Raw genomic sequence first — 17194 nt, 5'->3', positions numbered from 1 at the left:
CGTGGCCCTCCACACAAATACCTGTTTCCCTCTACAGGTTAATGACAAAGTGGACACTGCTGGATTGCACCAATAATCCATACGTGAATTGTAGTTACAGACACAGTTATTGTTCTTCATCCATCGATACAGAGACCAGCAGTCAGTGTCTCTCTCTCTCTCTCGCTCTCTCTCTCTCCTCACTGACTCACTGAGCAATAAACGCCAGCACGTTGTTGTCTTGCTGTAGTGACAACACCACACACACACACTACTACTCTACTGTACTATATTTTAAAGGGACATTCACCAAATAGCAACCTGATCCGTAACAAACCCAACCAACATTGTCCATCAAATATCCACTTAGTTTCTGATTTGTTGAAGTGAGATTGGATGAAAACAATTGTTCTCAGTTATCCCTGATCATTCAAATAATTTTTCAAACTTCCTGGTATGAATGCATTTGTTTCTATTATTCATCTCGTCATCCACTTGCTTCTCTCTGAATGTCATCTTTCTTCCAAGTACCACATCTCAAACTCTGATTTCCTATATTCAATGGAAGTAGCCCAGATGTACTTGTTAGTCACTTGTGGGCATTCACAGTAAGAACTCTCACACTTTTTAACTTCAGGGTATCACTGCTGAGTATCCCTGGCACAACCTTGGTTGGCATGGGTGGGATGGGCTGAAGGGCCTGTTTCTGTGCTGTATGACTCTATAAATATCCACATCTTCTTCAGCGGGATAGCAAACAGAAATGAAAAAGTACCTCGATTTTCCCCTATCCTAACAACCTACTCCTCAGCCAAGATCAACTGACTTGGCACAGGTCAAGGACAAAGCTGGGCATTTCCTAATCTGCATACTTTGTTCTCTTTCTGAATAAATTCACTGAGCGACCAAGGGAGCATCTGTCCTCATCAATACAAGGGATATGATAGTGTGAGGGGATTAAACATTTTTGTCACTCAGTCAGTATCACCTATTCTTAGCATCATTTGTTGCCAAATATCTTTACAGGAAAACACTTTCTATTCTGCCCCTAATGCAAGGTGCACCAACGTAACATCTCAACTGTTACTCCTGCACCAGCCATCATATAGCCTCTCTGAAAGAGACTGATTTGAGCTACCCTGCTCAACTCCCCTTTAAAGAGGTTTCTCAAGAAATTATGTTAAACATACAGGACCTTGCTTTGACCACATTCTCACCCTTGTTTATAAATACCCTCAAGAGAGCAGCAGTGTGTTGCTTTATAATATTCCCATTAGGAACTAGATTGTACTGTGAAAACTCAGTAAACTCTGACAGGTGAAAACTTCTACTGTATCTTGGTTAGCTTTTAATCTGTGCTCCACAGATGACAGAACAGTCCTTCAACAAACAGGTTTAATTATAAGTTTTCCTGAAAAGAATTTTTAATTTGAGAATTCTGGACTTATTAACCTGAATCTCAATGTGCCGAGGATTATCAATGAACTTCTCGATCAAGAGGCGATCGTCTCCAAAACTTGAGGCAGCTTCTTGTGATGAAAATCTAAATCCTTCCCTAGAAAAGGAAAAAGAGTGGAACTTTTAAATTTTAGCTTTTTTAATTAGTTTTAAAAATCATTACAGTTACTTGATGAATTACATTAATAAAATACAACAGGCTATGCTTCATTAAGTGCTATAGAACATTCAATAAATGAATATAGAAAAAACATTTCAGCAATCATATGCTTCAGATATTACACTACTGGATACAGATCTGTATATTGAAATGAAAATAACATATGGATTTAAGCAGCACAATAGGTGATAAAAAAAAGTGCTTTGAATGAGTTATAAACTTCAATCTGGTGCTTCCAATAAATATTTCTGGAAGTTCTGGATTTATCTCCTTTTGTTTTTCATGCAACCAGGTTCAGCATGCAGCTTAAACCTTACAGATCAGCAGATGCTTGTGTTATCCCTGGTTTTTCTGACTTCAACTGAACTGCAGGAAATTGCTGCAACCAGTGTCAGCACCCTTAGCCAAGGGTTGCCCTGATTCAGAAGATCATGAATTCAAATCCCACTCCAGAAAACAGAGCATAAGATCTAGGCTGATGTTCTAGTACAGCACCAAGTGGGTGTTGCATTACCAGAGTTGTTAGTTTTATGCTGTGATGTTAAATTGAGGCACAATCCATCCTCTCAGATTCCATGGCACTATCTGAAGAGAAGTAGTATTCTCTCCCCAGTGTCCTGGCCAATTTATATACCTCAATCAACATTTCTAAAGCAGAAGATGTCACCAATATTACAATGTTGCTTGTGGGAGCTTGCTATACACAAAACTGGCAGTCACATTCCCCTACATTCCAAAACTTAAATAACAGTCATGTAACCAACTGTGAACAACTTCAGGGTGTCCTCAAACTGTAAATGATTTAAACATATATCCATACAATGAATTTCCCTTTCACAATAATAAATTAAAACTTGTGTATTGATTTAACTTGCTTCTGAAACTGGAAATCGAGAAGCATATTTTGTGCAATAGCATATATCTACATCCCCAGTACTGAACTGCTGAATGCACATCTCAATAAATAATTTCATGCTAGATGCAGGTTTTTGGAGTCTATTTTCCTTTATTTGATAGTAGAGAGCAGGAATCACCTGTATTAATGAATGAGTGTAGGGGTAGGGGTGGGTAAGCATTGCCCAATTATCACCATTCATTCACTAATCCTCACTCAAACCTTTCCCGAAATATTTGGATGTCAACCACAAATGCAATTCAACTTGAACCAACTTTCTAGATGAATGCCTCTAAGTGATACTGATAGTTTTTTTTTGAAAAGCTAGGATGCTAGTGGGAACTTTCTATTTTATATGAATCTGTAACTGCTTAATTTAAGAGGTGAAAGTAAAATCACAGGCATACTGCAAAGCTAATTCATTCCATTTCTATACATATTTGAGGGTTATGTTTAATTTGAGTAATTCAGGATGTTTCTTCTCCATTTAAAATCTGCTATATACAATCTATTTGTTTGTTTCCTATACCCCAGTGCAGAGGAACTGGGTGGTCCTTCAAAGCATAAAACATTCATAACATTCATGCTGTTAATCCTGGTTGTGCAATTTTGAGAAAGATGAAAATATCATTGCACCTCTCTGGAATAATAGTATGTATTACCACAATTCCTTCATTGATACCCGTGCCTGCAAATCTAAATCGTCTCCTGAACCTGATCCAATCACGATTTCCCTCTTCTATAACTTCCTGCAACCATTAAAGTTCTGTAAGTTTTCCAATTTAATTCCTCTACCATTGGCAGCCATACCTTCAGCTCAAAATCTGGAACTTCCTCCTTATACCTCTTCCCCCTCTCTGCCTACCTTTGCTCCTTATAACTGCTCTTTTCAATCAACTTTTCAGTCAACTGTCTTGATACCTCTCCTTACATGTCTCAAAGTGAAAGTCTGTTGGATAACCCTCCTGTGAAGCACGTTGGAATATTTAACAATGGACAGGGGTTACTGAAGGAAGGCCACTAGATGAATTTTATTCCGCAGATCAGCCTTAATCTAAATGGAACAGCAGAATGCACTCAAGTGTATAAAAAGCCTTCCCCTGCTCCTGTGGCTATGCTAGAGATTGGGATTTGTTTCTGATTCGTCGGCAAAGAACTAATCTGGCTCACTTATTAGGCTGGGGTTAGGGATCAGATCCCACTGCAGCATTTGACTGTGTAAAAAGCAAAAAGACATTTCAGCAAAGTAATAAGAGTGCTATATTTGAAGGGAGATGTCACCCTACGAACAGCTGTCTGCTCAGGTCAGTCTTAAGGATTTACAGATTGAGTGTCCACTGAATGACCACACTCGAGCAAGTAATTCATTAACCCTTAGGATATCTTGAGAATATGGAAAGGTTTCTGTACGCTCTATTTCCCTCTTCGTTCTTAAAGAAGACATTCACACACAAGTATTTAAACTGCAAACAAGTTAGCGCAGTAAGCCTGAATCAATTGTTTATCAGTGAATGTGGTGCACAAGGACTGACGTTTCTACTGGAGGAACTGCAGCCTGTTTAAATAAAAAGGGCAGTGACAAAAATATTGTGCTGTAAAAATTGTAGGAAGGAAATGAAAATAAAACAAATGGGAGCACAAGAACGCCTGGAAAGTCAACTGTAGGAAGTATGGAAGGACTGTTGCTAAGGCAACTATCAACATTTATTGCAGTCAGATCAAAATGGATTAAAATGACACACAGGTCAATGTGGTCAAGATGAATTGAAAATCACTGTACTAGGAATTGACAGAATATTTAAGGGATTCAGCAAGTAAAATCAATGGGTAAACTATAAAGATAAGCAAAGTCAACAAAAGGATGACATTAAATGTTATTATGTATGCTATCCATCCAGGAGCACACTTCAGTAAGGTTACAGATTGCAACTAGGTGAACCCCATTTAATTCTCATCAGTTCTGTGCATCTTATTGACTGCAATTCACTGCAATTCACTGCAATTCCTTTTTCACTATTGAGCTCACTTATGCCTTGGAAACCTGAGGCAGTCAACAACCCAAAGACAGTACAGGCCCTTTCCTCAGTCAAAATATTTCTACCCCTATCATTGTAAATTACTGTGTCTGAAATTATACAGTTGCTTAATATACTAAGAACAGTTTGTGTGCTCCTTGAGATCCCTTGGACTGGTGGGTGGCTTAAGATTTTCCAGGCTACTGTTTCCCTTACTGGCCCTGGGTTTTCTGCCTCTGTTGAATTACATGGTGGCATTGAAGAAGTTGGGTGGGGAGTTGAGGCAGTGGAAGGGGATGTGGTGCTAAGACGAGAAGGAGATGTCCAATTACAATGTTCGACAGGATGAGTTTGGGGCAGATTTGAAGACCACTGGGACAATGAGGCCATTCAGTCCTGAGTCTATTCCAGCATTCAATGGCTTTCCAACGTGCCATTTCTGTACGGTCCTACGTTCTTAAACCATTTTGCAGAGAACATCGGTCTCTACCAGTGCTCGTGGGACACCAGCACATTAGCTCAGCTAATGAGGACAGTCATTTATTAGATACACAGCTGGAGCCAATCCTATTCACACTGATAATACCTTCCAACTGCGGGGCGGGGGGGGGGGGGGCGGTGGGGGGGAAGGTGCCAGGCAATCTACACGACCAGAGATCAGGAAGGATCAGCTGCTTAACATCTGTACTAAGGTCAGATAAACATCAAATTTTCAAAACAAAATACACCACCTCTGCAATAAGGTCATATTGTACACTGTATTTTTGGGGAGAATTTTAACAAAACATCCCAGAGGACAAACTGCAAATGGATGAAGCTGCAGACTGGGTACACACAACAACTTGGACTTGCGTATCACCCTTAATATAGTCAAACAACTCCAGGGGTTCACAGGCACGACTAACAACTAAATTTGGCACTGAGACGTGCAAACTCAGTCAAAGAGGGAGGTTTTAAGGACAATGAAAATCACGATGATGCTGGAGGAACTCAGCAGGTCAGGCAGCATCCATGGACAAAAGCAGGCGAAGGTTTTCTCAGGTTTTAAGGACATCTTAAAGAAGAAAGAAGCAGGGAGGTTTAGGGAGAAAATTTTTAAGGCTTAGCACATCAGCTGCTAAAGGCAGACTAGGATTGTAGATTTAAGACGGAGATGAGGAGGAACTGCTTTTCTCAGAGAGTAGTGAATCTGTGGAATTCTCTGCCCAAGGAAGCAGTAGAGGGTACCTCATTAAATATACTAAAGCAACCTGGGTTCAATTCCGGCCACTGCCCGTAAGGAGTTTGTGCGTTCTCCCTGTGTCTGCGTGGGTTACCTCCGGGTGCTCTGGTTTCCTCCCACATTCCAAAGATGTACAGGTTAGGAAGTCGTGGGCATGCTATGTTGGTGCCAGAAGCAGCTGCCCCCAGAACACTCTATGTAAAATATGCATTTCACTGTGTGTTTCGATGTATATGTGACTAATACTTATATTGAAGACACAATTAGATAGATTTTTGTATAGTAGGGGAATTAAGGGTTATGGGGAAAAGGCAGGTAGGTGGAGATGAGTCCACGGCCAGATCAGCCATGATCTCATTGAATGGCAGAGCAGGCTCGATGGGCCAGATGGCCGACTTCTGCTCTTATTTCTTATGTTCTAAGGTGGGATGATGAAAACGGGAAATGATCAGGAACCCAGTAGAGAATTACCATCAACAGGATGGAACAGTGAGCAAGAACGTGATGACCTAGTCCGTTCCACATTTGGCAGTATGAAACAAAATGACACACACTGAATTAATTAAATGGAAGAATTTAGGTGTGAATCATTACATTAATTCATAATAATTTATCTCACTACAGTATGCAAATTATGGTTTGTATTTAAGTAACCAATGCTGTATATAATCAAGTAATTCAACACTAAATTGGTCTGAATCAGTGCTTTTGTTATTCCAAACCAGAGTGGAGATGATTGGGTAATACCCATCAATCAAGTCAGATGACCACACTGCTGCAAGCGACAGATTTATTTCTGCGTATAACTTGTGTGTAACCATCCTCCACTCAACTGCATTTTTCTGGAGAAATTACCAAGCTGTTATTAGAAGTTCTGCAGTTTCAGTCAAGTTCCAGTTCCTTTGTCTTTTACAGACTCTGATTTCCATAGATAGATTTTGATTGCTGTACAATGGGGTGTCTACTGCAGGTCCAGTCATACATCCCACCCTGTCTCCAACCCATGGGCTGGCACAGTGTTGGCAACAGACACTGTGGTGATGGCTTGTACATGAGCAACAAATATTGCTCTAAAACAGGGCCGCTGGGAGCCAGTGAATGGCGGAAAAGAGAGCAATAAGGACTTTTTCCTCAAACATGCAATTTTAATTTCAGTTTGTTGACAAACTTGAGGAAAGCACAAGATAAATATCAAGAAGCATTTATCCGGTAAGTTTTCCAAGGGCATAAAATATTAATCAGCAACCGCTTGCTTATATCTTTGAAGGTGAGAGGGCAACCATTTGCACTGGTTTGGCCTTATGCAGAGAAATGTGGCCAATTCTGGGCCCCACGTTTTCAGTAGGATATCAAGGCCTTTAGGAGGATGTGTAGTGGATAAACTGCAATCATCTCAGGGATGAGGGGCCTCAGTTGTTCTTGAAGCAGAGGAGCTTTAGGGAAGTTGAAAAATTAGCTCTGACAAAGGGTTTGAAAAAGTATATGAAAAAATTTTATGATTGGCAGGAGGGTCAGTATCCTGAGAACATTCAAATGGCACAAAAAAGTTTCTCCAACTCTCATTGTTGAACAAAAATTTTGATATTAATTTCACGTCCACAAAGTATAACCAAAGTTATTTTCCTGCTATTGACTTGGCTGGTATGTTATTGGGGGAGAAAATAGAGGCATATTCTCTGTGGCACCTTTCATAATCTCTGAAAATTCCAATTAAGTACTTCTGTTGGAATATAGGAAATAAGGTAGCGAGTTAATCAAAATGAAGCTAGAGAGGAGAATGTGACTGAGCTAAAGAGGGCATGAGTTATAAGGAGAGATTGGATGGCTGGGACTGTTTCCCGTGAAGCAAAGGAGACTGAGGGGATCACCTTAAAGTGATTTATAAAATTATGATGGGCATAGATAGGCAGATAGGCACAGTCTTTTTTGCCAAGGTAGGGGAGTCTAAAACTAGAGGGCATGGTTTAAGGTGAGAGGATAAAGGGGATCTGAGGGGCAGGTTTTTCCACACAGACGGTAGTGGGGATATGGAACAAGATGCCAGAGGAGGTGGTAGAGCCAGGTACAATTACAGTGTTTAAAAGACATTTGGACTGCACTAGTGGCAGAGAGAGTGAATGTTTGACCTGGATTGTACCAATCTTCCTGAACATTGTTGGAATTGCATTTATCCAGTGGAAGGCACTCCTAATTCCTGCTTTGCAATTGATGCAATGACTTTTACTCACCAACTTACAGCCAGAGTATTTCTGTGGATGCTCCAGATAAGCCCCACTTATGAGCAATGTAAATGTATTTTGTATTAAATTGCTCATTTTATATATTAGTTTGAAAGCAACAAAATTCCGTAAAAATATTAAAATCACTTAGTGATGAATTTACTTTAGCCCAGCCTCAACTAGATTGTCACATATTAGATAATGAGCACAAATGGTGTTGGTTTGCTTCAAGTGTTCACATTCCTTCTTGCAAGATAGGTGTTGCCTCCTCCTATTGTTCACACTTTTCCCCAGGATAAGAGAGGGGCAGGTATCACAAATGGTACAGCTGGCTCCAAGTGAGTCTAGGTAAACAGTAGCAAAAAGGAGTGAATGACATTCCAGTGAATCTGGCAAACAAACGAAGCATCACTGGTTGTTTGCTTTAACAGCAACCTCTCAAACAAATTAAACAAAAACAACCGGCCTGCCGTGCTCTGTTTACGCTGAACGTCTGCCTCAGCCTGCGCTCCCAACACTTCCATCAAAACACGACCAACACTGGCGTTAACAAAAGGTTTTTCAGTCCAACCCACTGCATAGTTAATAGATTGTCAATGTCAAAATGGTAATGGCATGATATAAATCCTACCAGATGACACGGTTCTTGTTGTTTCAGCATGGTCTTACCTGGTCTCGTCATCATTCCAGGCTATTCTCATTCCTTTCCCACCACCTCCTGCTGAAGCCTTGATCATGACGGGATAGCCTAACAGCAGGAGGCAATTAGACATGTTTTGACTTTGATCACGTGAGCGTGACAGTTGACCATATGCCTGAAAATGCTTAAGACAGCAACTGGTTCACTGAAAACTACCTTCACACACTTCCACAATATTGTTGGTACTTTTATCAAGAACCACATCCCAAAGTCGATATGTTAACCTTAGTAATATAACGTGGTGAATCATTCCAGCTACATTGGGCCGACTATGGTTACGCTGCTTTATTGTCCAATAACTTGTTCTCTTTCCTCACCCCCATCCAAACAAGATGGCAATTTAAAATAAATTAGAAAGGACAAGGATCAAACAATGGTCAGATGTTCCGGTTAAAATTATTAATAATTAAGAAAAAGACTGCATCTTTGTAATTTGTAATTACATACATTTAAGAGGAATCTGGAAAAGAACTGAGGGAGAACGAAATACGCAATGGAGAAAGAAATGGAAGGATATCTTGTTAGGGTGAACTAAAGATGGGTGGGAGGTGGTTCAGATGGAACATGAGCACTGGCACATTATCAGTTGGGCGAATCATCTGTTTCTATTCTGCAATACTATTGCAGCAAAAATTAATCCAGTTGACAGTACAGTGTTATTAGCATCTTGACAAGTAAATAGTAATTTTGCATGCCAAGATACCATATCCACACACAAGCACATAGAACCATAGAACGATACAGCACAATACAGGCCCTTCGGCCCACCAGATGGGAGAGAGCAAGGCTGTCAACAGGTCTCCCTGGACAATTCCCTCTGATCGCCTTGTGGCCAGTTACAAAGCAGAACCTTTAGGTTGCTCTGTTGGGCCAGAAGTAATGTCTCTCTGTGGGAGACAGACAGAGGAAAGGCAAGAGAACAGTAACAAAATAAACAAGAGAAAAATGCAGAAAAAAATTACATTCAATTATTAAAAGGTTTACTCAAACAAGAAAATAACTGAACAAGTATTGCTCCATTCCATTTATTCTTCTCCAAGACTGTATCACTGAAGTCTTTCGACAGTAGTTTTAATAGATATGTTATACACACACTGTATTACAATACATATATAGCTACATACAGTAAACTCTCGTTTATCCGGGATTTATGCATTCAGAATTCTCATGCAACCAGCAACAATTTCTAAGAATATTAAGCAATTGTTTAATTAAGCAAACGTTATTTCAAGTGTTATGGAAAATAAGTGTGAAAAGGCATTTTCAGTTTTTTTATGTTTATACATAAGGGCAGTGCAGTTGGAAGTTGATTAGCAGCAATATCCTCTTTGAAGATTTGACACTTCATGTGACAGCGAGTAGAGTCAATCATTTAATCTACTTTTGCTTTATTTTTACATTAACACTTAAAATATAGAGTTGCAGTGTAAAACATTGTTCTTCAAAAGGGTATGGAGATGACATATAGTTTGGCAATTTATTCAGTAGTTTATGCATACTAATGTGCAATGTGTGGTGATGTTTATCTGAGCAATTGCAACCACAGATTCATGCAGCTGACATCTACCCACCACCCCCCCCCCACCCCCTCCATTCACCATAGGTACCGGATGGCTGAGAATCTACTGTATTCACTTGCATATACCCAGAAATTAAATAGTGGCATGTTGGTTAAAAAATAATATTTTACCAATTTCCCTGGCAATTCTGACAGCTTCATCAGCATCCTGTGAGAGAAGAAAATATGACGAACATCAATCCTGGCCACCTCTGTCCTTTCCTCCTAAAGCACGTGTTGCACTACTGACAGACTTTAGGTTAAGTTTACAATACCCCTCTACCTTCTCGTTCAATAGAACACAAATTCAATTCCATAATTGAAGACATAAGCCTTCTCCTGTTGCTCTTCCAACTTTTTTTGGGAGTGAAAAGAGGGAAAATAATTTTGTTGAAACATTTGCAAGTTCCCATTTTGAAAGATCTCTTGTGCGTTCATTTTAATAGTTCTTTCTCACTTTGTATAAACTTCAATATAAATACCAGATTTCAGTATTCAATTTAAATGAACACAGTAAACCAAACAAAATGAAATAAACTTTAGCACTTTTATTAAGTTTCCAGATTGCAAAAAATTTGCAGGATTTAATAGTCTGTAGTTGTAAAATGTAAATCAGCCTTTCCGTTATCTTGCCCCACTAATGTTGTTTTCAACTATTTTAACCTCTCCAAGTACTGCGCAATCCCTTTAACTGACAGTAGGGGGAGAGAATTGTCCACAGTTATAACTAGCCCAAGTGTTTATAGGTTCCCGTATATTCTCAGTCATTAAAGACAAATAAATTCAGACGAGAAATTATTCTTGAAGGCATTAACAGTCATTTTCACAAGTTAGCAATTTTAGCTTTCTTCTACTACACCCCCCCCCCCACCCCTTCCAACCTAACCCACCACCCCAAAGCACGCAAAATGCCCCTTGCTTCAGTGTTTCCACTTTGGTCAAATACAAAAATCTGTATAAAAGTAGCTGAATACTTCGGCAAATCGTTCAGAAACCACCAAAACAAAATCAATATTAACTACATAACATCTTTACTTCTTAATTGTTTGCTCTCCAAAGGGCCATGAAAACAGAGAGAGATACATCTGAATTCTTGTGTTGCATTGATATTGAGTAAAAAAAATTTTAAAACCATACAATTCTAGACTAAGTGTTCCTGTCTTAATTAACCAGGTTTTGTACATTTCTCAAGGAAATTATATATTCTGGGATTTGTGTTTTTATTAGGGGGGAAAAAAGCACTTGAGCAGCAAAAAGTTGGAAAGTATCATGGACGAGAGTAATGTCTGGGAACCACCAACTGCTATATGTGGCTCAAACTACAGGGGTTGACTTATGAAACATTAAAATGAAAGTCGATAGTTTTTAAAGCTGTGTGCATGCTATCCTTTAACAACTAGATAACAGCTGATGATTATTAGTCTTTGACGAAATCATCTATAAAGCAAAAGAAAAGATTGCAGCTCGTTATGATAAAAACAAAAATGAAAATCCTTTATAAAAACATATATTGCGTATATGCGAAGCAGCAGCAAGGAAGCGTGGGGTGGGGGTGGGGAAGTTGGCAGAAAATTTAATTTCCTTTCATTAGTTTGTCTGCTCCACAAATCAGCGCTTGTTAAGCTCAAAGCAAATCTGAAAGGAGTATCTGTTTAAGATCTTATGTTTTTGCAATAGCCATGATTGTTAAATGGTATTTTTTCCAAAGAATAATTATCTTCAGGGTAAAACAAATTTTGTTTTAATAAGTCTTGGGCTCACTAAACTTGCCAGCTACCTTTGGCTTCACAAAAGGAAACACCGTCCATCATTTTAGCAGAAAGAACCAAAAAAAGGAATCAAAGGAGTAATTTAGGCATGTTTGTGGTTTCCACACATTGAGTTTCAAGTGCCTTTGTTCAACTTGATGACAGTTATGCGAGAATACTTCGCCTTAATAGCCACTCTGTCAGGAAGTGTTAAACCAGTCAAATGCAGACAATTAGAGCCTCTTGAACTCAATGCATGAAGAGTAAAGGCTGATGTTGTTCCACCATTTATAGTTAAGTGGAGACACTTTGAATTGTCTTCGTAGTTTTAATTTGCAACTTTTCATTGACATTCTGCTTAAATAAGCAATGTTTCACTTGTTTTGCTGCAGAATCTGAGCTGCAGACACACAGAAACCATGTGTTAAACTTCCAAGAAGAAATTTCATTTAGAAATTTTAGCAAAGCTCCTCTTTTGGCAAGACATGCCAATAGTACAACATTGTAACAGTTCAGTTTGATTCTACTATAATAATGTAAAGTGTAAGAGGCCATTCAGCCCATCATGTCCATGCCTCTCACAGGATCTCTCCAATTATCCTGATTCCCCTACCCCACCCTCCTGCTTTTTGGCCAAATTCCGGGACATATTTTTCTTTCATCAATATCCAGCATCTTTTTGAAGCTTATACTGAATTTGCTTCTTCTGTCCCTTCAACCTGTACACTGCAGGTTATAGGAACTCAAGGTGTAAAAACATTTCTCCACTACAAACTTTTTTTGCTAATTATATGAGTTTAGTAACTTTTGATTACTGAGTATCTTTACCACCAGCAGATATTTATATCATCCTAATTCGAAACATCTTCCTAAATGTTCCAAGAGCAGTAGTGGTAGGGAATTCAATAATTAGGGGGCAGGCTGACACTTGTGTGCCTGTGGAATATCATTCCAGGATCGTATATCACCTCCATCGAACATGCTAAGGAACATCACTGGGTGACTGCAGAGCATCCTGAAAGGGGTGGATGAAGAACCTGAGGGTGCGGTCTACCTCAGTACCAATAACATAGGTTGAAGAAGGGAGGAGGTCCTGCAAGCAGATTTTAGGGCCAGGAAAGGGTAATTAGGTAAATTGGATTATTATTGTCTCATGTACCGAGGCACACTGAAAAACTTTGTTCTGCATGCCATCCACACAGATCATTTCACCAAATCAGTACATCGAGGTAGTACAAGGGAAAAGCAATAACAGAATGCAGAATATAGTGGTACATTTACAGAGAAAGTGCAGTGCAGGCAGACAATAAGGTGCAAGGCCATGACGAGGGAGAATGTGAGGTCAAGATCCCATCTTATTGTACAGGAGGACCGTTCAATAGTCTTATAACTGCAGGATAGAAGCTGTCCTTGAGCCTGGTGGTACGTGCTTTCAAGCTTTTGTATATTCTGCCTGATGGGAGGGGGGGAGAAGAGAGAATGTCCGGAGGGGGTGGGGGTCTTTGATTATGTTGGCTGCTTTACCGAGGCAGGGGCAGTAGAAGTTGATAACATCAGGATTACTTCTAGTGCTATTTTCTAAAAAGCACAACAAAAAGAGAACATAGCGAATAAATGCAGTTCTGGACAGATGAAGCAGGAGGGAAGGCTTTAGATTTCTGAAGTACTAGGACCATTTCAGGTGCAGGTAGGACCCGTCCAAATCAATGGTTTCTGCTTCGGCAGGACTGGGACTAATATCCTTGCAGGAGCTCTTTTTGCTGGGGCTATTGCAGAGGGTTTAAACCAGCCTGACAGGGAGTGGAAACCTTTGGGGAACTAAGGAAGAGAGATAAAGCAGGAGGCATATGTTGGTGAAGTATTAAGTGGAAACAAAGGTAAGCAACCAATGGGCAAAAGTGCCAAAATTGAAAGTAATATATCTAAATGCTCATAGCATAAACAAGGTAAATGAATCAACAGTACAGACAGAAATAAATTAACAGTGTGATCTAATTGCCATCATAGAAATGTAGCTGCAGGGTAGCAAAACTGGGAGCTGAAGGATCAAGGATGTTTGACATTTGCGAAGGATAGGCAAAAAGGAAAAGGAAGTTGGGTGGCGCCATTAACAAGGGAGGAGATCAGTGCAGTGGCGAGGAATGATCCCAGCTAAGCACATCACAAGGTAGAATTGGAATCAGTTTGGACTGAGCTAAATACAGCAAAAGCAGAAAACAATGGTGACAATTATCTACAGGTCATCAAGTAGCAGATGTAACATTGGGCATGGCATAAATTAGGAAAGTAGAGGTGCAGGTAATGGGGGCAATACAGAAATTGTGGAAGACTTTAATCAACATTAGAGACAGGACAAATCAAATGAATGGTAATCAACTGGAGGGCAAATTAATGGAAGGTGATTTTCCAGATTAGAACAACACAGTGGCACACCTAGTAGACCTGGTGCCTCCCAGCTGCAGCAGCTCAGGTTCAATCCTGACCTCAGGTGCCGTCTGTGTGGAGTTTGCACCTTTTCCCTGTGACCATGTGGGTTTCCCCCAGGAGCATCAGTTTCCTCCCATATCCCAAAGACATGCAGGTTGCTAGGTTAAACAGATGCTCTAAAGTATGTAACCGAATCTGAGGGTAGTTGATGGGAACGTAGAGAGAATAAAATGGGTTTACTGTCAGATTAGCTTGATAGCCAGCACAGATTCAGTGGACCAAAGGATCTGTTTCCCTGTTGTATGACTCTACAAATCTACAACACTATTGATATGTTAATGAACCAACTAGGAAAAAGACTTTTAGATCTTGTATTGTGTAATGAGAGTTAATTGATAACCTTGTGTTAAAGGGTCCTTTAGGAAAGTGTAAACATAATTTGATGGAACTTTACTTTGAGTTTGAAAGTGATATTGTTCATTCCAAAATTAAGATCTTAAATTTAAATAATGGGGACTATAAAGATATGAGGGGAGAGATGGCTATGATTGATTAGGAAAATACATTCAAAGGTATCACTGTGGAGAGGCAATTGGAAGCGTTAAAGAAACAATATATGATTTGCAAAAGAAAAATCATTTAAGCCACAAAAACCCAGCAGGAAAAGTGGTTCCTCCATGCCTGACAAGAGAAATTAAAGGTATTATTAAATCTAAGGAAGAGGCTTATAATGTTGACAGGAAAAAGCAGTAAGCCTGTGGATTGGGAGTATTTTAGAAATCAGCAAATGAGGACCAAGTAACTGATGAAAGAAAAGATAAAACATGAGAGTAAGTTGACAAGATATGTAAAAGTAAATTGTAAAAAGCTTCAACAGGTATGCAAAAAGACTAGCGAGTAAAAATTATGGTCTTTGACAGAAAGATGAGAGAACTTATAATGGGGAATAATGAAGTGGTAGAGGAATTAAATGAATATTTTGTTTCTATTTTCACGGAAGATGACACAGAAAAATGAGAAGGAGGAACTGAAGAGGAACAGCTATAATGTAACAGTAGTGGAGAGGATGAATGTTTAGGATGATGGATGGGGTGTCAATCAAGATAGTGTCAAGTTTCTTGAACACTGATGGAGCTGCACTATATAGCTGGTCCAGTTGACTTTCTGGTCAATGGTGACCCTCCAGGATGTTGATGTTGGGACCAAGTTTTATCTCTGTTAACCCACTAATACTTATGACCTATATTAAAGATGTAAAAACCTGTTTATTATGTCAAAACTTTTATAAATTACTATTCAGCCCTCAGTGGGAATACAGTGTTATAGTGTGGTCAACACAGTTTGAAAAAATGGGAGAGGCTGCATAAGGGAGTTCCTTGAATGACCCCGTGACTCAGTTACTCATGAGATTGAAGAAGTTTTCTACAATATATTTATCTTTTGGGATTCAGGCATCACTGGCTATACCAGCATTTATTGCCCATCCTTAAATGCCCTTGAGAAGGCTAAGGTGAGCCACCTTCTTAACCAGTTGCAGACCTTCTAGTGAAGGTGCTCCATGATGTTGCCACAGCTCCAGGGTTTACACCCAGTGATGGTGAAAGACCAGCGACATTCTCCCAAGTCAGGATGGTATACGACTCAAGAGGGCAACAGGTTGAGGATGGTGTTCCCACTCACCTGCTGCCTTTGTTCTTCTTGGTGCTGGAGTTCACAGGGGTGGAAGGTTCAGCATAGCCCAACTGAGAACTGAAGTGCATTTTATAGGTGGCAAAGCAGCTACAGTTTGTTGGTGGTGGAGGGAATGAAGGTTCAGGGGATGTTCTCCTTCCAGCAGAGAAGGTTAAGGGGTCCAAGTTTGTGAAGGATTTTAAAAAAAGTAGATGAGGTTAAACTGTTTACAGTAGTAGGGTCAGTCACCAAAAAAACACTGGGTTTATGATAATTAGCAAAATGCCCAGGAAAATGAAGCTGAGAAACATTGCTACACATTGAGTTGTTATCTTCAACACACCATGAAAGCATGGGGAAAACAGATTCAATGGCAACCTTCAAACACGATTGGATTTCAAAGAAAAATTGTATGCTACAGGAAAATATCAGAAAAGCTGGACTAAATAGACTGAATGGTCTCCTGCTGTGCTCCATAATTCTATTTATTAGATAACTGAATGACACGGAACTGTATCAGTGCTAGACTAATCCAACAATACTCCAGCTGTCTCACCTTGACCACTCCATCATAACCAGGGATGGTGTTGACTTTTGCATTCTTGGCTATTAACTTGCTTTCAATCTTGTCACCCATGGCTTGAATAGCATGCGTGTCAGGTCCAATGAAGGTGACACCTTCAGCAGCCTGCAGAGATAATTAAGGTCATAGATTTACTTTAGTAACATACCTTCCCTCAGTGGTGGTGTTCCTCCACATAGGTTTGCAATGCTTTATGAGTAAGTGTAAAATCCGAAAGATAACCATCATTAAAGTCCACAATCCCTCAACCATAAATGTTAAATCAGCTTTTCTGCTGAAGTAACTATATACAAACAAACAAATCTGAAAAGGTTGCAAGTACATGTTCAACATTCTCTTTCTTATCTTTTAGCTCTGGCACAAGCATTGAACAGAAAGGAGCACATCCCAAATTTTGCAAAGCTGCCCTGTGTCAAAAACAGTCGAGCTGGCATCAGGCTGGCTGGTGAGAGACATTCCCAATGGTGATAAAACAGCATGGAGTAACCAAGAGTCCAAAATCCTTGAAGAACTCTCCTGGTTCTGTCAGGAACTGCTCTTATTTCACATACATCACAGT

General features: G+C 39.7%; 1 protein-coding gene across 2 annotated transcripts in view; it reads right to left on the bottom strand.

Moving 5' to 3' along the window:
- pcca (propionyl-CoA carboxylase subunit alpha) overlaps window positions 1-17194 on the bottom strand; it is a 314348-nt gene that overhangs the window by 182497 nt on the left and 114657 nt on the right. For both annotated transcript variants that reach the window (XM_052025829.1, XM_052025830.1), the window contains 4 exons: window positions 16609-16740; window positions 10339-10375; window positions 8618-8696; window positions 1432-1534 (listed from right to left, as the gene is read on the bottom strand). In XM_052025829.1, coding sequence (XP_051881789.1) covers window positions 1432-1534; window positions 8618-8696; window positions 10339-10375; window positions 16609-16740 — 351 coding nt within the window. The remainder of the gene's footprint in view (window positions 1-1431; window positions 1535-8617; window positions 8697-10338; window positions 10376-16608; window positions 16741-17194) is intronic.

Source organism: Pristis pectinata, chromosome 11 (assembly GCF_009764475.1).
Source record: "Pristis pectinata isolate sPriPec2 chromosome 11, sPriPec2.1.pri, whole genome shotgun sequence".
Classification (NCBI taxonomy): Eukaryota; Metazoa; Chordata; class Chondrichthyes; order Rhinopristiformes; family Pristidae; genus Pristis; species Pristis pectinata.
The sequence above is the reverse complement of the archived record's forward strand: the minus strand, read 5'-3'. Positions and strand labels throughout refer to the sequence as shown.